The sequence below is a fragment of the Anopheles ziemanni genome, chromosome 3 (genome assembly GCF_943734765.1).
Source record: "Anopheles ziemanni chromosome 3, idAnoZiCoDA_A2_x.2, whole genome shotgun sequence".
Lineage (NCBI taxonomy): Eukaryota > Metazoa > Arthropoda > Insecta > Diptera > Culicidae > Anopheles > Anopheles ziemanni.
Genome location: NC_080706.1, coordinates 20,280,916 through 20,306,071, shown reverse-complemented (window position 1 = coordinate 20,306,071; position 25,156 = coordinate 20,280,916). Strand labels below are relative to the sequence as shown.

Here is a 25,156-nt window from a genome sequence, read left to right as displayed (position 1 = left end):
CTTGCGTGCACTGGGTGATTGAAATGTCCCGCGAATCTGACGCGAATCTTGCATGTTTCGATTAATATGATATCCTTCGCGGGGGTCCGCGACAGCCGAGCGGTAGCGCCGGTTAGAAAATCGGCCCATGAGCGCCGGGGCTCACCACCTCGACGGCGTGGGTTCGAATCCCAACCGAGACTGGACCCTCTCCTGTACGAGAGGACTGACTATCCACGTACAACAGAAAAACAAGTCTAGTAAGCCCTTAACGGGCAGGCATGACCAAGAGGTCGTTACGCCAAGAAGAAGATATCCTTCAAAGATAGCAGTATCAAGATCATAGTGATCTATGATCGATCGCTGCCCGTTTGCTGCATTTTCATGTCTAATGCATTGATAGCAGAAGTTGTTCCATTTCACACGTTATAAAACTACATTTGTATGCTGTATTTTTTTGTTTTTGATATAATTCTGCAGTGGTTGTGCTTTTGAGGATTAAACAAAATTGTTAGAAATAAATAATCATGGTTATGAAACAAGGTGGAAATGATTGTTTAAATTATTTCAAAGTTAGTTGTGTTTATTTGCTATTTTATTATTTTATTAATTTTAAGAAATTTTAATCGCTTCATCATCAATTCTTCTAAAACGATCAATCTATCCAACACCGTTTTCATTTTCTCGAAGCTGCATACCACCTTCTCCAAAGTATTCTTAGATTTAACAACTAACCACCGTGTGAAATCAAACGTAAGCCTGTGCGAAACGAATCACGTAACCCGATCATCGGAAGCAACGTCCCGTTCGCAATCGAATGAAGCTGGCATGAAATTAAAGCGAGCATCGCGAAGGAGAAAATCACCACCCGACGAGAAGCGCGCGCGGGAAAGAAAACAACCGCAACGGCAAACGGCGTGACAAATGACGCATCGCGGGGCACGCGCAGAACCTGCGCAAACGGTGGCTCGTATGTTGGCGCACTTGCGCAGCGTGCCTTTTGCCCCACATGAGGCCCGAACGCGTCACCTGGCGGTTCGCGAAAGCTTGCTCTCGTCCCGCGCGCGCGCAAATGAACGTTTATTTACGCCAGCGAGCGGTCGAAACCGATCAATCGCTTCTTGCGCTACGGGGGGGCCACACGGAAGTGGAGGAAGCCGGCCGGACGAAGCAGGAGCGGGTTTTATTATTCTGTTTATTATATGCAGACCCGATTAGCGGTGATTATGATTGTGAGCAATCATTTATTGGCTGCCTACGCTGCCCGCCAAAGCGCCAACCCGTCTTCGGCAGCGCGAAGCCAAGTGAAACGGCCCCGTCTTCCCCTTCGGAACTCCTACAACCCCTTGAAGTAGTAATATCCATTTGCTGCCCGTAATCGTAAAATAATCGAGTGTAATTTAATATAACACCTTCCCGGAGCGGATGCGGAGACACACGTTGGTTTCCGGTTCTGCTATAGCGCCTCGTTCGAATACCGCCAGCCAGTGGTTGCTATACGTTCTTCCAGCTCGCACATATTCCAGCTGGACGGCTTCTTCAAGCAGGATTTTGCCGGGAAACAGTGAATAGGATTATTTTTGCTACACATCAAAGCATTAATTCTATTATTCTGTTGAACTTGTTTGACTTGCGAAATCCTAGGATTAGGCTTCGTCCGAACGATGTTTTGGCACAAAGTCCATTAGACACGGAGGTTTAGCTAAGGTTCGCCGCGAATAGAAGTGGTTGGTTTTCATTTAGTTCGGAGTTCCACTGTTAAACAAAACAAGGTATATACTAAATATGTATAGCTTTATGCACCTTTAATAAGTTTAATGTAATACATTATTCCATTTAACTTCCATTTTTAGTCTATTTACACAATCTTAAATTTGACAAACTGGATCGAAATGCCCATTTTCCCGAAAGGATTGTAATATTTTTAAGCTGCTGTTTGGCAATATTTATTTGTATCTCCTTCATCATTTTGGCTAGAAAGGGGGGGACACAATGATCCGTTTTTGTTTCTTTTGCATCGCTAGAGTGCATTAGCACAAAATAGCATACGAAAAGGAGCGAATGCGCCCGGGACCGGCCGGCCGTCCGTAAGCCGATGGATCTAAGTAGATTTACTGCCGGAACACCAATTAATTATCTCGCTACTTAGGCAAGCTCTCCGGGAGCACCGCACCGTGGGCTGCCAAGCTTCTAAGCAGACCGTTGTTTTTTTTTTTTTTTTGGTCAATTTTGTACAACTTGCATAGGATTCGGTTGTGGTTTCCTTAAGCCTTGGCTGGATGGATTTTTTTTTCTCTTTTTCTATCATGCAAAATTCCGTTGCAAATGACTTCGGCTTAGCACTAGGCCCGAGGTTGAGCCATTAGCTGGAGCGAATGCAATAAATCTACGTTTCTAGCTCGGTGCGGTGACATAATTTAGAAGTTTATGAGTAAACTATAAAAAAGAAACGAGCAACCGTTCGTCTTTGAGCATTATTTATTTGCTGCGGTGAGCTTCTTGTTGCACCGACGTTGATCGGCTTTGAGCGGAGTGAAGAGGCGATTAGAAAGGGTCGGTTTTATTGTTTTTGTTCGATTTTGCACATTCTTGTTTTGGTTTCTTTGTATGGTTTAAGCTCTTGTTAATCGAATGTCCTAGTGTGTTGTATGCAGTGATAAATTATGTCTCTCGTTTGCAAACGCTGACAAATAAAACTTTATCATATTCAAAATTCAAATACACAGCCTACAAGTGCTTCGACGATCCATCCCTATTTGGTGTATCAATGACTGATAGTAAAATTGTCTACTGTAAGAAAATAATCCTTACTTTGAAGGAATTGCTAGGAATAGCGTAGATCCCTCGAGCAACTGGTCATAACAGCAGATTCTTGCAGCTAAAGCACTACTTTGTCAACTGTGTCAAGCCACTGTCCCTTCTAAGGGATTTCTATCTCCTGCTGTGAAATGACGGTACCACTCCCAGCATGAACATCGTAAATGGCCGCCAAAAAGCGTCGCTGGAATTCTCCACACCGGCTAGAATACGCCATCGTTAAATGTCACCACATTTCCATGTTCCTCCCGGGGTTGCAAACCCGTTGGAAAATAGACCCAGGAACGGTTGGACCTTGCCCACTGCTTGGGGACACTTTCGGTTTCGGAAGCATTGGTCTGTGGCCGACCTACCTAAGCTACCACTCTTCCCAGCGAGACACTGCGAACCGTTTGCGAGCGGTTCGAACGGAACGAGCGAGCCTCGTCGGTTTGCATGCTGCTGTGCCTTAACCTTAACCTCAATCGACGGGGTCTCACGAGTATTCGCGGCGGATTGGCGCGCCCGCGCGTTTCTCAGTATTCCGTTCCAGCAGTGGATTATTGACGTATGCTGACCTAAACTCGCCAATTCCCGCCACCCCGGTTCCCTTCGCCGCCGCCGCCACAACCCGTTTTCCACGCATTCCTAGTGCCATTCGCAAAACCGTTCGTTAGATCGTTCGGTGGGTGAATTATTTATATTTATTCAAAACCGGCCAAATCCGCGAGATCCGTGTGCACATCATCATCACCAAGCGCAAGCTACAAAAAGGGCACCTTCCATGTCGCCGGGGAGGGGGGAGGACCGAAGGTGAAGGTAAGCTGAAGGAGCCTACGGAACGGCGAGAGGAGAGAAAAAAATCACAACAACCCAAAGCAAAGATGTTATCAGCGTGAATCAGGCTGCGCGCAAACAATCCGCGCAAGTGCGCTCGTTGCGCCGTTCCGCGCGCTGAAACCGAATCCATCGCGCAAGGAGAAATCGGCCCCGGCCGCAGGCGACGAACCCCACAGCGGCACCTACGAGACACCAATCTCGTGCGAATGGGTCACTCGAGGAGCCCGACCGACTCGATCGCCGGTTTCACGGCTGCGCGGCACACCGTGATGCGATTGCGATGCCTAATGAGCCTCGGACGTGCCGTCCGGACGCCCCCGGGGGAGGGGAAGGCAGCGGGGGACATCGATCTAGCCGGCACCGTTGCGCTGATAAGCATGAAAAGCCGCGACGACAACTGTGCGCGCTGTGCGGTGGTATCTTTCCGCCCGATACTTTTCTATTCCCAAACCGCACCAGCATCGTTAGAACATAAATTAACGTGTCTATTAATTGGTCGTTAGTTGTCCGGTTGTCGCAGCCGCTTCACGACCGCCGGGGGCCCTCCTGAGGCTGAACGGTGAGTCCTCAAACGACTCATAACCGTACCCGGAGGATTGCAATCGATTCGGCTATCGACGGCTGGCACTGGCGGGCTGGGAAATTGATTGTCAACCACGTGCAGATGTTTGTTGATTTAACATCCGACGCTCTGGTCGGTGGGTTCGAGAAGGGTTAAGCACACATTGAACCAACGTTAAAACGATGACCAGAAAAAGTAGCAAATTTTCCTCGTGAAGTCATCTTGAAACTCGTAAAATTTGCATACTAGAAACATTTAAAATTATTTTCCCATAACTAATACTAGCTGATAGAAGCTGTGTTTTTCAAAACATTGAGTTATTTACTAACATTTTCACACACGAATTATCTTTCTTGATTGTAGGTTAAATGTATGATTACTTTTGTTAAATATTTAGTAGGTAATAGTACTAGCAACATGGTAGAAATATATATTTATTTTAATGTACCGTAAGTTACAGTCGAAGGCAATTAAATTGTAAAACTATTCAAATGCAAGTGTTTCGATATACCAAATTTAGTGATACCTACTCCTACCTACTTTGTACGAATTTTATAAGCAGTTACTGTAATAAATGAATCAAACAGGCATTTAATTGTGCGCATAATTGTATCGTTGGGAAATATTGGGGAGCTACACGTAATTATTCCGATTAGTTAGTATTATTTGATATATGATATTCTCAAAATGCGGCTTACGGTGTTACAAACACCCTATTTGGCGTTGGAAGTCCTCAAACTGTTGGACAACATCGTGGACGCTACACCCGAAAGGGTGCTGCCTCAACAACACTCAACCACCTCCTTTATGTTGACGCACAGCTTGATCGTACGAACTATCAGCAAACTCCCCTGTCATTCGCACGCACGAGGTGGGAAACTTTGGCACGCAGGAAAATGCACTAGAGGCAACGCCTGGCGACACTCTTGACGCTAATATCTCACCGTAAGTATCACCGGTGCACGTATTTTGCATTTGCGGGAGCGTGGCCGGCCCTTCGGGGGTAGCTATTCTTCCACGGTTCCACTCCAATCGGTCGCCTGGCAGCATATTATGATACATGGGGACATACCGGTCGGCTGGAAAAGGGCCTGATGCTTTCCCGCTCGCTCCTGCTGGAGAGTGTAGGGTTGTACTTAGCATACAATATGCTTTAAAATCTGCGCATAACCTCGGACCACGTACTTCCCTGCCACTTATCATGTGCAGCCGGCAGCAGCCCGATGGCGACGGACGTACTGCTTACAGCTACGCAATCTTAACAGTTTTGGCGCGGCTACGAGGAGAACAATCATTTTCGGACGCAACTGGTCCCGCGGGAGCAGACTCCGGGGTGCGCGCTTCGTAGCATTATCACACTTAATGTAACGTCGTCTCCCGCCCACCCTCCAGTGCACCGTTCCCCGTGGAATTGGCTGTTCCCAGAAAGTTGGACTATGACCTTTTGCATAGTTCAACTGCATACGACTTCAGCACGGATAATGTACGGCGAAGCGGGTTAGGAATAACGTGAAACAAAAAGACAACGAGAGAAGGAGAGAACGCATAAGTCAAGCGACCCAAATCCAGCCTCCAGTGGAGAAGGGCGAGCTTTGGGTACGGCCAGGTTTGTCTCCTTACCGGAACAGATGTTTCGTAGACAAGGGCAGAGTTCGCCCGGAATGGTGAAGTTTGCAGCGTGTCATACGTGTGTCGTTACGAAGGTTTTTCCCTCCCCCGAACCCCGTGGAAACGTTTATGCAAATGAGCTTTTCCTCGTCAGCGGCGCAGTTTACTGCAGCACCCCCGGACGTCATATATCGCAACAAATGGCAGCGACAAAAATGGACGCAACGACTCAGGGCAGTAGAAGACGAACCCGGAGTCACTACTTCATAGTTTGTAACATCCTGGTTTCGAGATTGAATCGAGCTGCACACCATTCGGCAGTGTTTACGCATTTTAAGATTCCTTCGATCGGAATGAACTGCTGCATGACAGATGGAAGACGGACTTTAATGGCGTTGGATCCTTGCTGACGTTTCACCACAGAAAATGAGGTCAACATAAACAACGCATCACCGAGTTGAGCTAATGGTGTCAATACATGGGAGATATTTCTCCCCTCAGCTGATGAGGTTGCTCACCTGGCAGTTGAGTGACAATTGGGATGGGCATCGATGCGATCGAAAGGCATTGATTCGATCGTCCCTACCGATTCGGCTGGGAAACGTGGGACATTTGCACGAAACGAAATCCGCTGCCGACGCGCCATGTTGTTAGAATGTTTCGTCAAGGTTTGTTGTAACCTCCCGCCGGCGAGGTGGGAAAGAAACATAGGCCACCGTGGGGCACTGTCGGTCGGTGCGGTAAAGCGAACAACGATACGGTACCGACGGTATGCTTCTGGTTCCTCCCTCTCCCAAACCTCCACCGCAATCAGCATAGAGATGTCACCGGTTGGCCTGACAGCCGTTGAGAATTTGAATAATGTGCTCCTCCGTGCTCGGGAAAGGAGCGGGGAAGATGAGTTGCTTCTTGGTGATCTACCGACATTTGCTATATGCATGCTCGCGAAACGATCGTGTGTTTCGTGCATGTATATGTCTGTGTCGAGGAATGATTGCGCCTCACTAACGCTCCGGACGAAATTGTTCGCTCCTTTAACATCGTTTTGCAGATGCTACAAAGGGATTATATTCAATTAACAGCATACTTCCCTCTATACTCATTCACCTCCATTGACAGGGAGTCAAGCATCAAAGCGTGCTGGTTAATCATTTCAATCAACGCCTCAAGGATGCAGCGAAGATTAGCTGGCTTATCTTTCTGGTGCTGCCGTGGATGGTGTATGGTAATGAAAATTGCTAATCACCTGGACGTCTGATTGCAGCTGCACCTCCTCGGTTTGGTGCGAGGTCTCCCACGAGTGTTCGAGGTTACACCTGCGGTTAGGCAAATTGCGCTCCCGTGCCCAATTTGGCGTGAAAATAAATTGAAACGCCAATTTGTTGACCACCGACCGATCTTTGCCGTCGGGTATTAGTGGTGGTGTTGGTGGCGGTTGCGGTTTCTTTGAATGCTATCGATACCTGCGCAACAGCGTGTGTATGTCTGAAGGGGGTTTGTCCTCATTAGAAAATGTTCCCGTCTGTGCCGGAATGCCAATCGATGCACGAGAGAAAAGCGCATTGCATCACGGTTGCGGTTTTCACACCCATATTGATCCACGTAGTTGGATCGATCCGCACGTTTTTTCCTAGGGGCTATGATTTTCTCCTAGGAGGAATCGAAATTCCAGAGGGATTTTTTTCCCCTAAATCAAACCTTCACTCCCTTGTTGGCTCGTTGATGTTTTCGTCGGGATTCCAAATCGAAGCTCGCGAGCACTTCGTAATAAGTTTATCAGCCCGTTGAGCTGCATTTGACGGACGGGCCCGAAATGCACACGGGAGGTATGCAAATTGCTCCGTCACACCACGGGTGGGAACCGTGCGTCATTCGTTCGACCGAAAACAGCAACGGACGTCCGTTGGCGCAACACCTCCGGTTTTTCGTTTGCATTCCCGGACACGGAGCTGAAACGGGGCGAACAATATTAAAAGCCAATCCATTATCGTTAGCATCGGGGTCGGCATTTGCACCATTACGCCAGCGGGGGCCTCTCATGGGTGAAGTGTCCTGTCCATCGCCACCAGGCGTCCAGCCGGGACACGTTAGCACACACACACACACACAAACGAACCAAGCCAAAATCGGTAAGAAACAATCCAACATGCATCCAACAGTTGATGGGGAAATTTTCGCCAACGCTGGTTGATTTGTTTTCCGCTTCACACCTCGTTATCGCACCTCGTTGACCTGCCGAGGCCTTCACGCCGGAGCCCTTTAGTGCCCGTTCTCTCCCGTTCACCCCTTTCTGCACTTTTCACCAGCATCATGGAGAAGCAGTCCTGGTCAACCGGGTTTCCAAGTCATTCTAGATTTGATTCTGATGCGAGTTTCGTCATTTCGAGCCCTCGGTTCCGGAAAAAAGGGATTCCAACGCTTGCCCGTTTAATCGAGACACGCAACAGCTGCTCGCGGTGTGCGCCCTGACACTTCACAATAATCTTGCCAGACATAATCATATTTTTGAAGTAGGTTTCTTCCTCTCTCTCTCCCTGTCTGTCTCTTTCATGCCTCGTTTCAATCGAGGTTTCTTGAGCCCGACACCTTCGGACGCTGCATCGGCGCAGTGTTTTTTTTCTTTTCCCTTGTGTTTTTTTCTGTAAAAGGATCACGTAAAGGCAAGAAAGATGTACTCCTCGACCTCCAACCGCTTGTGGGGGGTACTTCGCCATGAACAACCTACCTACAACAATAATAACAAGAACAAAACAAACATCAAAACAATCATATTTCACGAGCGCACGAGACTTGCGCGAGCCGCTAAGACAGCTCGCCGCGAAAGATCGGCCTGTGGATGGGTCCGTCGTCAGCGTCAAGGAGTCAAGAGGTGACTCCGAAATTGTTTCCCAGGAAGCGCGTCGATTCACCTTCCCACCTCCCGTGGCCACACTGCCCAGTGGGGTGGGGGCAGAGGAGGGTGGCGCGGGATTGTAATATGATCGGATGCGCTTTTTAACAAATTGCCGTGGTGCGAAATTTAAGATGATATCTTTCTCGCCTTGGCGCGACTTCACGCTACACCACCAGGATGCTGCCCAGTGTCCATCGTCCATCGGGTTCCTTCTGTGGCGCGAACGGGGATTTATGCTGCACCCCCCTTAACGGCTGCCCTTTACGCCCTGGATGGAAGGTACCCGGTGCCGATCCCCACACAGGGCCTCCCCACAGCGGGGATCCCGTATCGAGTCCCTACTGTGCGGGTTTTCGAAGGAGATTTCTCGCTCTTTCGCTCACTGGATGCATTGTAAATTGTGCGCTATCAAGCGGGGGAAAACGGAGCTCATCGCGCTTCAGGGATGACGCTGTTGGAAAGCCCTTACCCCCATCCTAACTGGTTCGCCGGAAGGAAGGTTTTCAGAGCGACGAACGCCACCTCAGAGCACGCAATTAACGCGATATTTACAATGCGGAAAGTGGATTCTGATCCGATTACGTGCTCGAAATGAAATTGGTGCGCACTTGGTGGGAGTTTTTCCACAACGGATCGGTGCTATGCTACGATGTAAGTTGTCCTCTCTTCTTTGATGGACACTAGATGGTCGAAAACATGCTTAAAAGTGATCCAACGTGAAGCCCGTTCGTCGCTTGTTGAAGTCTTTTGTACCAATTGTTTCTTTAACAATTTTTTTCAGTAAAATTTCGATCGTATTGTTAATGATTCATTGTTGCCTTCCATTTGCAAGACTTAGGAGCGATGATTTAGTCCGACCGGGAAAAAAATAAATTAGTCACAGCAAATGATTAATGTTAAATAGCGAAATAGGACCAAATTTATAGACCGGATGGTATGGGAATCCGATATACTTTGACATTTCAAGACCGTGGCCAACAAACATCCCAGTTAATCCCATCCTCCGCCCAAATAAACTCATTTTTTTGGCCACTTCCAAAAGCCCGGTAGCCACCTTTACCGGGGGGGAAGCTGCATTAAAGCGATTGTTTTTGGAGTTAATGAATCGGTTGGGGTTACGAAACCTACGAAGTCGAAGAAGAATACTAATAATACCAGCTGATGACTCATCGAACCGGGCACGGACTTACCATCGAGTGACCAAGATATTCGGCGGCATTATCCGAAATGTACAGCAGCTTCCCGTTCTGCGTAAGCATCATGAGGAATCCAGATAGTGCCTGAAATGGAACAACGAAACGAAGCGTATAGCAACAACAACGAAGAAAAATACTAGAAACGAACTGCAGTAAAAGGACACAACTAATAACTCCGGTCCCGCCACCGGAGAGCCGGTCTAACAACCGGCGATTAAATAGTTCTTCCCGTGCGGGCGACGGGGGGGGGGGGAAAGGAAATCAATATTTTAAATCCTCCACCGAACCGGATCGCGCGGACCGAGGCGCTTGACATGCCGTCATTTGTCGGCCGGCCACTTACGTAAACCTGACAAATCATCAAATTTCCCAATCAAATCAATCTCCGAGTGACATTCCGGGGTCGAGAACGCCAGCACCGTTCGGTTTGGGGGTTTTGCGCGCCCACCGAAAAGCCTCCCCCTCCCCCCCCCCCCCCAACCTGTACGCACCGATGAGTACGTTCACACGGGACCGACGGACCCCGAACGTCCCGAAATGGACGCCTCCGTAGCCTTTCAACTCATCACATCACATAATCCGCCATTCCGCGACACGGTGGCGCATATGATTGCTTTTATTTGGTTTATCTTAACTCTTGGGCTTTTCTTTTTCTGTCCCCTATACTGCCTCCATTCCCCTTGGGAACGGACATTTCACATGTGACGAAAACATGTCTCAGCCCGACCGGGGACTTTTCCTGGCCTCCGCTGGGATCGTTCCCAGTGTTACAGAATGAAAGAAAATAAAACCAAATTCACAAATGTGGGAATCAAAAATCCTGACGGTGGCCGAGTGGAACAATTCGGTCGACAAACATGGCCGATTCGCGAATGTCGAAATTGGCGAACCGGGTTTAACAATATCTCTTTGAAGTCGGTTTAGACGAGGATTATTTGTTGTATATTTACTAGCTGTTTTTCTTTTATCCACTCCACTTTTCTGTTAGTCTTGCGAATTTCACACGGCTCGTCTATACGCAAAAGACGACGGTAAATGTCTTTGTGGATGATTAATTTATGAATGAAACATTCGGAGCCTGTTTGCTTAAGATGGGCCACATTATTTTGGCGGGTCAAACAACCAGTGTTTACAATAAAACATAAACGAAGAGGATTTCAAATATGGTTAGTTCAAATTTTGAGGTATCAAATTTATCAGTTAAGGATATTTTTAACAATTAACTCTACAATTTGAAATTCAGGATAATTTCTCGACTTCTCGATTGCAAAACAATAGTTCCCATGACAACAACGATCTTGATGACTGCAAGCGTAAGACTCCAATCATCCTCTAATCCATTTCGTGTTTTCTCCCCCGTTAAGATCCATCCCCGTTGATCGATTCCCTTTTGAAAACAATAATCGATCAAAGATCTTCCCATCGGGCACACGAAATAGCTTCTCGAGTAGCTGCCATCCGATCGATTCCATCTGTGTGCTCGTTTTTCTCTCCTTCTCCTCCCTCCATCTAACCATTCCTATTCAACCACCCAGATCAAGATGCAGAAGTGAAAGAAACGGAACCATTACCGACTCCGACAAATCTTAGCCAGCGCCAGGCATAATGGGAACCGTAATTGATGCAATGCAACAGTTGTAGAAATAAATAAATCTATTGACTGTGGGTTGAGCAATTTTTCCACCCTCGGCGCGCACCCGTTCGCTAGGAGCGCTCGGTTGAGCGAATAATGGTCGTGTAATATATGGCGAAGAAAGAGCGTCCCGCTAAGGAGTGGGCCAGCGGGAAGGATCATTGTCGATGAAATAAAAGTAAACAATAATCGATTATCGATCCGCGAACGAGATGATTGCATGTGATTTTGTGTGCAACTGCGAGGATATGCGGCACCGTTGGGTAGTTACAGACACCGTACACTGCACTACGATTTTTCCAAATGTTCTCCTATATTTTCCACTAAGTCTCCCAAGGTGCAGCACATCATGCACCAGCCAATGTTTGGGAAACAGTGCAATTTAGTTTTGTCCTACTTGTTACATTGCTTTTTGCAGCTGTTGCTATGTGAAAACAACTTCACGACCCACAATTTTGTTGCTCAAATGCATTTCTATCGTTGATTTTTCTCACAAAAATAAATAACGTTGTGTAAACGAACCATATCTTATAAACTAAACTTTTACGCGTCTATTATCTTCTCAACCAAGAATAAAATTTCAAAAACAACCTTCCCATCGACTGCTGCAATCACCATTACTCTCGTTTTATCTCCCCAGATCATATCCGGGAGAATTCAGCCTGCAATTTATTGCCATCTGAGCCATCGGTAATTTGTCATCGATGGGACGCCGCGCTAAACCCGAAGTGCATCCCACCAGCATCGGTTTCGAGCTTCCGCTTGCTGGGGATTTACCCTTCTTTTATCATCGCATACTTTTGTTTTAAATTGCACTACCAAAGTACAATCGAACGATGGGTGAATTATTGGAAAATCCCAATATCTCTGATCATGGATCAACCGCAAACAACGTTGTATGGCAATGATGAATTGGATGTGTAAGCCGTTTCCTTAGAACTCGTAAAGGGAGAACGATTGTCAAATGCTTATGTTTGCCTTGTAAAAATATTGGCTTTCATTACAACCGCACATCATCCAAAAGTTTATGTTTTCTTTGAAATAATTATAACATCCTTTCAGGTAAACCATAACATTGCCCCGGTGTTGTTGGAAATCATTACAATATCCCATAAATACCCGGGGCAACGCATGTCAACACACATAACATACCGTAAAAATGGATTTCCATCACACCTCCCTGCATCCTCCACCCGCGGGCTAGGGTATCCCTTTCATCCCGCCACACGTAACAATGCCTTTCGTGAGTTATTTTCCCTTCTGCTCGTGTGTGTCCGCAATGTACGAAAACATAACTTGAAAGCATAAACCAAAAGCAAGCAGGCAACGAAGCCACGCTCGAGCAGAACAACCGCGAGGAAGAAATCTGAAGTTACGAAGAGTCTTTCTAGGTTGCGCATTGTGGCTTTATGCATTGGCAAGCAGCGCCGAGCCCGCAGAAGACCGTGGAAACTGGGTCAGTTGTGGTGTTGCTGTAGCAGAATGTGTGTGCCAGTTTTCAGCTTCCTTCGGTGTTAGATTTTGGCATGCAGAAAACATATTTTTACAGTAAAGGAAGCGTTTTAAGTGTCATAATTTTATTTTAAATCTATTGACAGATTTAGTTATAACCATCTTCTGTATTCCAAACCAGGGATTTTGGATGGTAGAATAGACTACTACATCCCTTTTAATTTAAAAATCAAATCTTTCCCAATATAAAAACTAATAGATGAGTAATAATGTTTATAACTAATATGCATCTCAAGCACACCAGCTCGCATCATTCCGGAACCATAAATGGGCATGCTAGACATCACTTGATGTGGTCAACCGACTCTCCACGGCCCTGGCTCCATATGAGGCTCCGATGTGACGCCGAGGTTGCCCACAGTTCTCTCCAGCCAGAACCCGATGACCCTCGGACCCATCATCGTGTGGGGCTCTATTGTCCATCGCCGTGGTCGTCGCTGGCCGCTGGGATATTTCTATTTGGCCCGTGCTCCGGAGACTCTTCGGAGGCCAACCGTTGCCCGGTGTCCCGACCAGACGGATGATAAATTCATTGTTAATGCAATAAATATAAGAAACCGATCCGGCGACCTCCGCCCCAAAAAAGGGATTCCCTTTGCGCAGTCGCCCATGGCCAGTCGCGAAGTGGCCACCCAATCACAAACGAGAGTAAGTATTGATTGGCTGCCAGGGCAGGCTGGAAAAGCGGTGGATGGAGTGCCAATGGAGCGGCTAGCGGTGAGAAGTAGGAGATTATGATTAATCGTTCCATTAGACGCTTTAGGAAATGTGACTGCGGTGAACGTTTTACAGGCCCCAACTTTTTCCTCCGCCAAACTCGTCAATGGTTAAAGGCCTCGGACGGAGGTAAGCCACAGCGCGAGGTCGCTTTCGTTCGATTGATTTTGTTTTGCGTCTTCGGTGCTGATTATTTCTCTTCCCGACCAGCGGGTTTGATGAAAACCTTCTTGACGCTAAGCCTCAGGACTTTGGGCGGAGTGCTCTATGTTCGGAAAGTAGCGAAGGCCGATTATCGTTGACGGAGAGTGAAGTTCCATTCGAAACAGGAAATCGATCGGTCGAATGGATGAATGAACCGAATGAAACGAACGAACGAATGGGTGATTGCAGTACGCTAATCGCGCTCGCTCCATCGCAAAGACGAAACCGATAGCGAAAGAAAAAATGGCAACCAATGCGACGCTTTCACGCCCGTTTGATTTGGGAAGAAAAAGTAATTCGATTGTAATTACGGGATGTATACCTTGCGAATCACTGGCCGTGCGTTTGCGGACGACATCCCAGCACGTGGAAGTGGCAATCAACGTTGGACAGGTTGCGTGAGCTAATCGATTATACCGTGGCCGAGAAATCGCAACGTTAGGCTTGAATTTTCCGAAGCTTGCCAGAATAGTTTTTTGTTTGTCAAATAAATCTAACAAAAATTCTATGCATAAGATTCACTACATTTAGAGTAATATTTAGAAGAATGAAAATATTTTCTTCCATAAAAACAAACTTCTATAAATTTTAAAATACGGAAAAAATAAGGCATGAATTACATGCCAACAATCATGAAATGATTCTATTCCCATGACGTTTTAACCACTTCTCCAACAAAGCAATTGTTCCTTTTCGTAATTGCATTCCCATTCAGACAACAACGAGGAAACTGCTACAAGGTTGCACTCATTTTGCACCAAATTAAGACGCGGAGGAAAATCTTGGCAAGCAAACGAATTAACAGATACATTGTATACTTTACCTTAGGAGAAGTATTGACCAACAAAGAATATAAACAAAATACCTCAAGCAAACCGCTTAGTTCACCACGACTGATCAAAAAGCTTTCAGTTTGGTGAAGATAAATAATGAAATCTCCACATCGAAGAGTAAGTGGTCCTACCAAAACTTTAACCAAAGCTTTATTCGTCTGTGACGATAACATAAGAATCCGCGCCGAGAATGGGAGATGGGATGAAAATGATCCCTTTTCATACGCACCATCGTGGAGGCAAAACAACAACCAAACAAACAACACATACACACACGCACGCACACATACGATGGAACAAAAGATGACGGAGCTAAAGAAGGAGCCTGCAGCGAAGATAAGCTTTAAAGTGGTAATGTGATGATTTCCGTGTAATTCTTTTCCGACACCACGAGCGCGTACGATCGTCGAAAACAAAGCCCCGTTTCGATGGCGATCCATTTCGCATGTCTGGCCGGAGCAGAAGAAAACAGTAAAACAACCACCGAAAATCCCTACCCAAATAAGGCAGCATTCTGCGTGCGTTTGGGAAATGCTCCAGTTCCAGCCCAGCGTCCCGCACCGCACCACCAACGCAAAGCACTCCGGAGGGATGGGATTTGTGAAAGTGAATTTCTGCGCTCCGGAGAGGAACGTCAACATTTATTTGTTTTCACAAGATCCATGCAGAACGTCTTCGGTGTTGCGGATGCGCGACGGTTTGGAGGTTGGCGGTTTCGAGGAGCAGCAACTATAGTAACGAAGAAGTGCGCCCGCAAACGAGCGCCTCATAAATCACGTCTAGCCCCACGTGAGTGAATGGTTCACCGCGACCTAGACCGATCGTACAATGTGTTGGGTCGGACCTCTAAGCCTAAGCAACAGCGAACGGTTTTCGTTTTTTTTTTGTACGTTGGCCACACAACAGCTGAAATAGGAAATCAATCATCGAAGCCAGCCGCTGCGCAGGTCCTTCCCTTTAATGTCTTTACTTCGAACCACACCGTCTCATCCTCCTTATCCCCTTGCCTGGTTCGCGGAGAAAGGAAATGCGAACCAATTTGTATAGGGAATGATATAGTTATTGTCTGACGTTTAGTATTTGTTTTCATTATGCAAACAAGGCACTGAAAGAACGATTCATAATTGTTGTTGGGGATATGTTTTTTTGTTTTTCTTTTTCAATTCATCCCCTTGTTACTTTGACAACCGAACCGAGCCGAAAAAGGTTCAAATTATTTTGAAAGAAAATATAATGTTTATTTAAATATCTAAATTCAAGAAAACTCTCGAAACAGAATCTATTTCATGTTACTTTCCTAAATTTCATTATAACCATTCGAAAAAAATAAGAAAAATGTCAAAAATAAACAAGATAAGGATTAATCAAGCCCAAATGAACAACTTTGAAGTGAGATTGAAACTGTTGCACGTCGTTGTAAGTAACGAATCAATGAACCTCGCAGCAGGAACTCCTAACGCAGGCTCGCATGACGTCAAACGGCTGGCCAGGTTTTCTAGCGGGCCTCTCAACACCCCGTCAAGAAACTGCTCCAATTTCCCAGCGACCTTTCCGCCATGCCTTTTACCGCCGAAAACCAGCCTCAATCAGCAGCATGTCACGTTTGGGTTCGTTACCAGCCCATCGCGCAGAAGAGCAAGCCAACCTCAATCCCAACGCATGGGAACCAAAACAAAACCACCCCCGGTGCCGGTTAGCATGGATGCCCACACTTAGCCTCTCCCTCCTCTTCCTCTTCCTCCCTTCCGTTCCTTCCTCAACACCACCCGGGGCGGCACTCGATCGTATGTGAAAATCGATCAATTATAATTACAATGCATCGCCGGTTGGCTTCCTCCCGCAGCTCGACATTGATTTTTGTGGCCACGACGCTGCCGAGCAGAAAAAAAAACCGGGCCGCTTCCGCGACAAGGAATCACACGGCATCCCATCGGGGCGGCCAGTTCATTCATAACCGGCGTTTTCACAGCCGCTTTCTTCTGCCACAAATCCTCCCACATCCGCCACGAAACACGCCGATCCGATGATTAGGTGATGAATGAAACGTTTCGATCGAAATACTTCTTTCCACAGGCAATCACCTAGGATGTGAGTTCGCATCCTCGATCCATTTTCGTTCCGACGTTTTATTTTTCCCTCCCCGTACGCCCTCTTCCGGGGTCGCAACGAAAGTGTTTTTCCCACCAAACGATCGGACGGTACTGGGGATTTATTTGTTTTAGCGGGGTGAGACGAAACAACGTACGGGGTGCGTTCACCTCCGCTTGCGTGTTTAATTAATCCAACCGCATTGCGGTCGTAATTAGCCACTGCGTTCCGCTAACGAACGACATGCTGCACCGTTAATGCAAGGCGTCGGTGGATGACGAAAAACGGCGAAGGCGAGTGCTAGGCGTTTAGTGCCGAACTCCAGTTTTGCGGTGCGTGGGAATAGGGACAAATCTTGGGCCAGGATAGCTTACCTTCGAAAATCCTATATTTGGTGTCGGTGCCGAATGCAATCCTATATCGATGCTGCGCTTAAACACTGTAACGAAAAGACGTGAGGAGTAAAATGTTAGATCAATAACAATCAATTCAAAATGGTCGTTGCAGTTCAGCTGTGGTTCATATTTATTCAAATTCGATTTAATGAACAACTTATGTTGGTATGCTCACGGTGGATCTCGGGTTTGAAATTAGTAATCAATTTTTTTATTAAAAGAACTAACAATTTTCACCGCCACTTCCACCCGGATGTGCCTGCGTTAATGATCGTGATTTTGTGCAGGAAAAGTTTCACTTCCGAGTGCATTACTCTATCCCTAGAGGTGCCCCATTTTTACTACAAACTATCATTAGAAGATCCCAAATACCAAACGCCCTACCCGTCGCTGCACTGCGATGATGTTCGATTCATCTTCCATCCATCCATCCTTCCCCCTCACCTTCCCGTTAGAAACGATATGAGGTGCAACGCTATCCAAACATTCAATCAATAATCATCGGGTGGGGCAATCGGAGGTGGAAAATCAGTTCACTTCTGCCGAGCTGTCGAGGTGGGTGTGCGAGGTTCCCTTTGTCGAGGCAACCGTCGGGGATGCTGGAACGAATCCAATCGGTTCCGCAGTGGGTGGCATAGATTGTACATAAGAAGTCCATGGAACGCTTCGCAAGCGGATCGTCTCACACAACTATTGGAAAACCCTTGAGATGCTAAAAGAGATTTATGCCATCAAAAGCATAATTCTAAATCATTATGACCAACAGAATAGAATCTCGAATAAATGAATGAATGTGTATGTTCATTTCCTAAAAAGTACATATTAGAAAAGGGAATTTCAGTACACATTTGTAAAAAGAATGTAGAACACATCGTAGGGTTAATAGTGGAACAATTTAATATTTTCATCGTATTACTACACAACTACACTTGACAACGACCCGACGGTATTTACGGTTCCCTTGCCCTTGGCACACGATGCACTCATAATTCGGCAGGTGCTGATCAAAATCTACATCCTGATTCTTCCCGCCACTCACATATCCACACCTACATGTTCGCACCGACCTCACAAGCGAACTCATGCGATCGAGCCACCAACTCCAATGGCGTGCTTGCATCGATTGCCGCTAAAAGTCATCATGATCGTGCCAACGGCTAAGCAACCCACGCAAAATACAGACCAACAACAGCGAGCAGAAAAACATCATCGGAAAAGCAACCATCGCCGACGACAAGTTAACCCATTCGAGCCGACGTCAGCATTCCGGCTTTTGGGCTAAGTTCAAATGTGTTCAGTTCGCGCAGACTTTCTCGCCGCCATCTCAAATCCTCGAGGATTCGTGGTAAGTCGCGCCAAGTGGTAATTGTTAGCTGTCAGTTTCATTGATTGGCCTTTTTAACGGAGGGAGCCTTTTTTTTGTGTACGGAACCTGCGGCCCTTTAAATATGGGTAGGGCTTCGAGGGCGAAAGGCAACGAAACAGACCAGCACCAGCGACGCGGCCGACGTTGCACAAGGTGCAACCGCTACGGCCCATCCTGTTCGACGCCTCGCCATTGATTTCGTTTAATTGATGATGAGTTCTGGCGGTAGGTTGATTGTGTGCCCGTGTTTCCCCGGAGCCACCGCGTGTAAGGCACGACGATTGGGCTTGTAATCGCGTGACAGCTGACGTTTGTTGGTACTGTTGCGCTTGACAGTTCTATTGGCTACCAGCGAAGTAGCTCCACCGTCCGGAGAGCGAAAGGCGTATGCCGGGACGTGTGCGGACCGACTTTGGAAAAGTGTGTGGCTTTCTTGGAAACTCTTAATCGGTCGCAAATGAAGTAACTGTTTGAGAGTCTTTTTTTATATTTCGCGAGCAGCTAACAACATTACTGTGTTATTTAGTTTTTAAATGTAAACACGTTTAGAACAACCATCGGATTCATTTTGTTTATCATTTTCCAACTTTCATGCGTGAAATATCTTATTCCTTTTTATACATGTAAGGTTGAAAAGTGTAGCTTCTATATTATTTACTATAAACCTTTTCCTTCCATACTCTGGATAAAACTCTACTCTACTACTGCTCGTTGCTCCCTTTATATCCTACTGTTTCCTCTTTCAATGTCTACTCGATTGATTTCGCCCTAACTCACATACATTGTCCCGATTTAACATAGACCCATCCGTCGGCCCGAAGAAGAAAGGTGCGAGAAACAATTTCCTCTCAATTAACAAGTATCGTTTAGCGGTCTGGTGTGAAGACAGGATAGCTGGTGGTCCCGAATCCTGTTCAACCAACCCATACCTAAAGCTGATGGTAGTAGAAAATAGACAATTATATTTTCTAGATTAAGGATGCGTATTTCGTTCGGGGTGGTCCGTGCTCTTAAACCTTTTGTAAAAAAAAAACAACTTAGCAGCTGTATATTGAAAATAATTTTCCTAGTTTACATTTTGATTGAAACTTTTTGTACATTTTATTCACTGTGATGATTCCAGCTGGCTATTGTTTGGTCTATCAATCCACTTTCTCAACCGTGACAAGGGTCATCACTTTTAAGGTGCTACAACAAGATCAACGCTACGACGAATGCCCCGGTGGGAGGCATCGGAGAATCAATATCCGCCAAGATAAATGATCTGAGTGAAATCTCAGAAAATTAAGGCGGGAAGCCCGAAAGCGCGCGCGAGAGAGAGAGAGAGAGAACGAGATTGAACCAAGGAGCAAAGCAAAGTGAATTTGGACGAAGAGGCAAAACGATCGTTCCGCATAATCCTTACTGAAAGCAGCCGACCATAAATCGGGCCGGACTGTTTGGTGATAAATGACACGGATCATCCCACCGGGGCTTTTCCTCGGTTTCAGTGAAATAATTCGGTCAGCACGAGCGAGGACGCCAGGATCCGTCTCGAGCGATGCAGATGAAACCGGAGAAACCTACACTAATGGGTACGTCCGCTAATTACTCTATCCCGAGGCGGAAACGGGATGAAGTTCCAGCTGAAGCCCCCGGGGAGCTAAGGAAAAGGGCGAGAAAATATTAGTACTAGCCAAGAGGGTTGCTGTCTCTCTCTCTCTCTCTTTCCCAATGACTATTTTCACCCACCTCGTACCATTCACTGGCAAGCAAATGATCATGATCCACTCGGCACATCATCTCTTTAATAAATATAGTTAAGCGCTTGACTAATTGATTTCTGCTTCGTTTTCTTTTTCGACCCTTATTTTCCCTTTTTAGTTTTTTCGTCTCCTATCCGCCTTGACGATCGTGGTGATACTCCCGTTTCGGTCTCCGGTTGGTCATTTGCACTCCGCTCCGCAACGCGCAAAAGCAACTCAAACATCGCTTGTTATCAGTGGAATGTAAGCAGGACCCTACAAAGAAAACTCCTGCATCGAGGTGAAAAACGAAAAAGCGGTTCGCTGATGGCTTCAACAATTAATGATCGGTTTGGTCCACTCCAACCTTCCCCCTCGTGCCAAGGGGTTTCCAAAATGGGTGCTTCGGGTGGGACCGAAAATGTTTGCTCACACAAAAGCATCGCCGACAGGAAAATAAAGAAAAAAAAACTATCGTACCCCATAGCCCCCAAAGCATCGGTGGTAATGAGCATCTTTGGTTCAGCGTTTTGTGGCGCTTCGGTCGGTTCTATTTCTGGCGCCCGTTCCCGAAGCGGACGGCATCGGAAGGCGTTACCCATCAAGGGGCGCATCGCTGACGCAGGAGGGTGATGAGTGAAATTCGAGAGCCTACCAAAATCGGAACATTGACGGCACGTGAACGTGGGGTGTTCAATTATTGGTGGCGTTTAAACGCCGTGTTGTTTGTGTTTGTGGGGCAGAATTTATCGGGCCCGCCGCTCGAACACCCAACATGTCTCCGACAGGAGGAACGCCGAATTGGTCGTTCTGTTTTTTTTTCATTCGTCGATGCTACGATCCACCAGCGAGAATAAAATATCGACCGCTCAACCTTCCACCACCTCAGGCACATGGTAATGTTTACACCTTTGCTGGGGTCGCTCCGGGTGAACACTTTCCGGCCGTATCTATCTGCTACAGGCGTTAAACCTCGTATCGGCGCATATTCAAACGCACTCCTCCGTGGACCAACGCTAGCGAAGACTCGGGAGGGATCGGAGGTAGGTATGGTTTGGCGAGAAAAGGCCTCCCCCGAAAGCCATTAAGTGCTTACACCATTATTATCCCAGCCAGCCAGCCAGCGCGATACGATAGGACCCGGTGAGGCGAAATCAATTCCTAGTTATACCCCGAACAATCCACCTTCGCCCCTCACCGATTGCACCCGCTCCATCGGAGGTTCGTCGCTTGAGTCACATTGGCATTGAAATCTTTCGTCTGCAGTGCGCGCGATCGTTCCCCGAAGCGAGATGGTGGAGTGGGTGGCAGGGGGTAGCGATGATAGTAATTCAGTTGGTGCGGTGCAAAAATGGGAATATAAATAAATGTTGAACAAATATTGAATAGAATCTACCCCGCAGTCCCGCCGCGATTAGGAAGGGCCTCCGGGCCGTCTCCACCGGCACGGCTGCGGGGTGACTAAATGAGCAATTTGAAGCGGTAAAACCGGTGTTTACGCCACCACCCGGTGGACGGGGTAGAGGTAGAGAGCGATTAGAAACGGTTGCTGCCTCCGGGGTGTTAGTTCTGGTGCAAAGCTTTCGGTTGCTCGTCGTCGCAATCGGTTTCCTTGCGTTTTTGTCTTCTTTTGTCAGTAACCTATGGACTTTCGGGGATGGAGGAAAATATCTTATGAAAGCTTAGCGGGAGGCTCACTTAACGTAGCACGGGGTTTTCTTACAAACACCTATCGAAAACAGGGATATCGCCGGAGGAAGGAACGCTACAGGACACATGCGCCGCGCTTGGGTAAGGGTTGTGAGGGTGGGTGTGTGTGTACCAAAGGAGCGGCTTGTTAGGTACGCTACAAGCTACACAACAAACAGCTAACATTTACAAGCATTTTGGCGCGAGCAAGTCACCGACTCTCGCACACCTGCCCCTTGTGTCGCCATCTTGGAAAGCCATTTATAGCGTGAGAAAATAATCTATCCCGTGTGGGGGATCTCCGTCAGCCCGGGACGGGAAGGGTTAAACGCGGATGTGGTTGCGTTCAATTCTGTCCAATCAGTGTACTTTCTACATACCGTCACTTCCCTCCCGCCCTCCCTCACGAGCAGTGACGCGATCGAGTGAATGAATTTTTAATTGAATTTATTTGCCATTCGTTCGCTTCGTAAACATCCTAACACAAACGGCTGCTCTTGCTGCTATTTGTCATGGAGGGTTCGGTCTGCGGCTGTAAAGGAAGCACACTGAGCAGATGGGCTGAAATTATCCTCCAATCACCTGAGCCTGCCGTTCGCTAGGAGGTGCCTTTTATGGCGGAAAGGGAAAATTTATCAACGTGATTATTGAGGCGATGAATTTCAAATCAATGCTCCACCGGATTGCATACGTGTGTATGTCTAGCATGTTAAGATATGGCAATGAAGCTGCGATTCTGCTGCTCCGATCAGTGTCAATTTCATAATTAATTGGCAACGAGCCTTATAGAAAAATGCTTAATTGGAGAAAGCACAAATAAATAAAATTAATCAACACACGACAACACGTTTGTATTACATTAAAGTTTAATTTTTAATATTTATTTCGTTATGGTTACTATGTTGCCCTTCAACAATAAACACGTCATCGAGAAGCATGGCCTCATGCCTAGTGGATAACGTCAATCGGCTCTGCGTCGACAGTGTCGTGCGCCGCTTGGCGTCACTTATCATGTCGCGGGGAAATAATGAAGCGCATGTCGGTCCCGTACAAATGTGGTGACATTTTCCATCACCGCAAAGGCTGCCCCTCGTCAACGCCGTGCGCCGTAGAGTTCGTTTTATTTTAATTAAACGATTTAAGAGTCGGCAATGCTTGCCTGGACGAATGAGTGGCTTAACGAATGTACTTACGATTAGAACAAATTAATTCTCATTCCAATCAAAAATATACCTGGATGACGATTTCAACATCGTTAGGGCAGAAGAGGGTGGGTGGTGATATTGGACACGTCGTATGCAGCTTTAAGGCGAGGGTACGATATGCGCTTGCATGCGCCTGCAAACACCAAAGCGTGACAGATCGTGAATCGCGTATGTGGTCTTGGTGCCAGTGCCGACTCTCCCACCTCCCCCGAACTTGGTTTCCTTTTGGCGCCAAAGTGTAGCGTGCCATGTCTGCTGCAGTGAATCACGCGAATCCATGTCCAATCGCCTCGAGGATACGCTGATACGCCGTGCACTATTGGCTGCGGTGCTGGGTGCGGTCGCTGGGGACACTAGCTTGCGCTTGGCGAACCGGCTGGCTCCATCGATGTCCATAGGTGGGGTTCGTCGCTTACGCGAAGGGACAAAATTCATGCTCCAACCGTTTAACACTGTTTTGCCATCTTATATTTCTTTTCTCTAATGGCGCAAATCATGGGACAGTAATTGAATGTCACACGTTTAAACGCCCGCTTGTCAAGCGCGAAACACTCACACGCTCTGAAGGCTGGGTTGGGCTTGGTTTAATTAATTGCTTGATAGCAAACATAGCATTGCCTATTGTTGAACTAGAAAAATTTACCTCCCTCAAGCCTTCAATCACCACAAAAGAAGGGATAATCTCTGAACTTCGGTTACTAGAGCTTATGTGATTTGTCGGAGCATCACAGGAATACATGTTTAAACCATCGCCAACACTACATGACCAATGATTGATGATCGTGTCTCTGAAGATACGGCAAAAAGACAGAATCAAAGCTACACACCTGACTCGAAGCATGGGGAGGAATTGAATTTTTTCAAGATCACCAATAAGCCGGCTAACGATCGATCTTGTTATGAGTCTATGTTTATCAATTGTCCCTGTGACAAGTCAAATATTGGGGAAGAAAATTGAATGAAACGATTGGAATAATTGGCTACGAAAGTTTAAACGAGCGCTTATCAAGTCAGTAAACGGAGTATAGAGGTTTAAATTTAAGCTGAACGCCAAAGTGACATCAGCTAGATACGAGCTTATCGAAGGACTTGGGGGAAGCAATCGGCGCACAAGCGACGAACCTGTTTGATCGATCTTTTCTATCGAGATACGATCGAAATTGAAAGAAACCGTTTATTTTCCACCGGCAAGTTCTGTGTCCTCTTTAGATTCTCGCCATTGTGCAACCGCGGCTGCAGAGAAGCGTTACAAATTTGAAACACTTTTTTTCCGATCCGGTACCTAGGAGCATAAACCGCGCTGTAAAACACATAGTGTTTCCCTCCCGGTGTTATTTTCATTTCCTACATCGATCAAGCTTGCTTTAATAATTTCGTTACGGTGGTTAACCGTTCTAGTTAGCACCCCGAGGGGCTGACGCAGCGGGTGTTCGAACCTTGAAAACGCGCCGAACCGGTGAAGAAGAAGTCTCAGCACGCGGTGACGCAGGAGTCGATCGTGAATCGATTTGGATGCGGGCCAACCAGAAGGAGTTTGCATCAAGAAATATGTAAGAGAGAGCAAGAAAGAGACAAAACCAAGCCCGACGATAACAATTCCATCGATCGACCATTCGCACCGGGAATGATGATTGGGGCACAGGTTCCCTGGTGTCTGGTGGAAGAAACCGATCCTCTCGTCAGGGTCTCGGGCCAGTAGGGTAAGGACTCACCCTGTGCGCAGTTGTTGATTATTTTCGATGACGATTCAACTCTCCGGAACGCGGCAACAAAAATTGGGCAACCGTACCGGCGCGGCAAGGGCACGGGTTGTATTTTTAGCCTGCACAAGCACCCTTCGACCGCGCGGAGAGTCGAACCACGGGTGAGGACGAGCATCGATGCGGTAACGTGAAATATACGTAAATTGATAAATT

The 25,156-nt window shown here is 46.9% G+C and overlaps 1 protein-coding gene across 1 annotated transcript in view; it reads right to left on the bottom strand.

Moving 5' to 3' along the window:
- Positions 1-25,156, bottom strand: part of LOC131286936 (uncharacterized) — a gene marked incomplete at its 5' end in the record, with an annotated part of 65,561 nt that overhangs the window by 32,519 nt on the left and 7,886 nt on the right. Inside the window, 2 exons of the mRNA XM_058315947.1 lie at positions 9,869-9,958; positions 17,236-17,300. Coding sequence (XP_058171930.1) covers positions 9,869-9,958; positions 17,236-17,300 — 155 coding nt within the window. The remainder of the gene's footprint in view (positions 1-9,868; positions 9,959-17,235; positions 17,301-25,156) is intronic.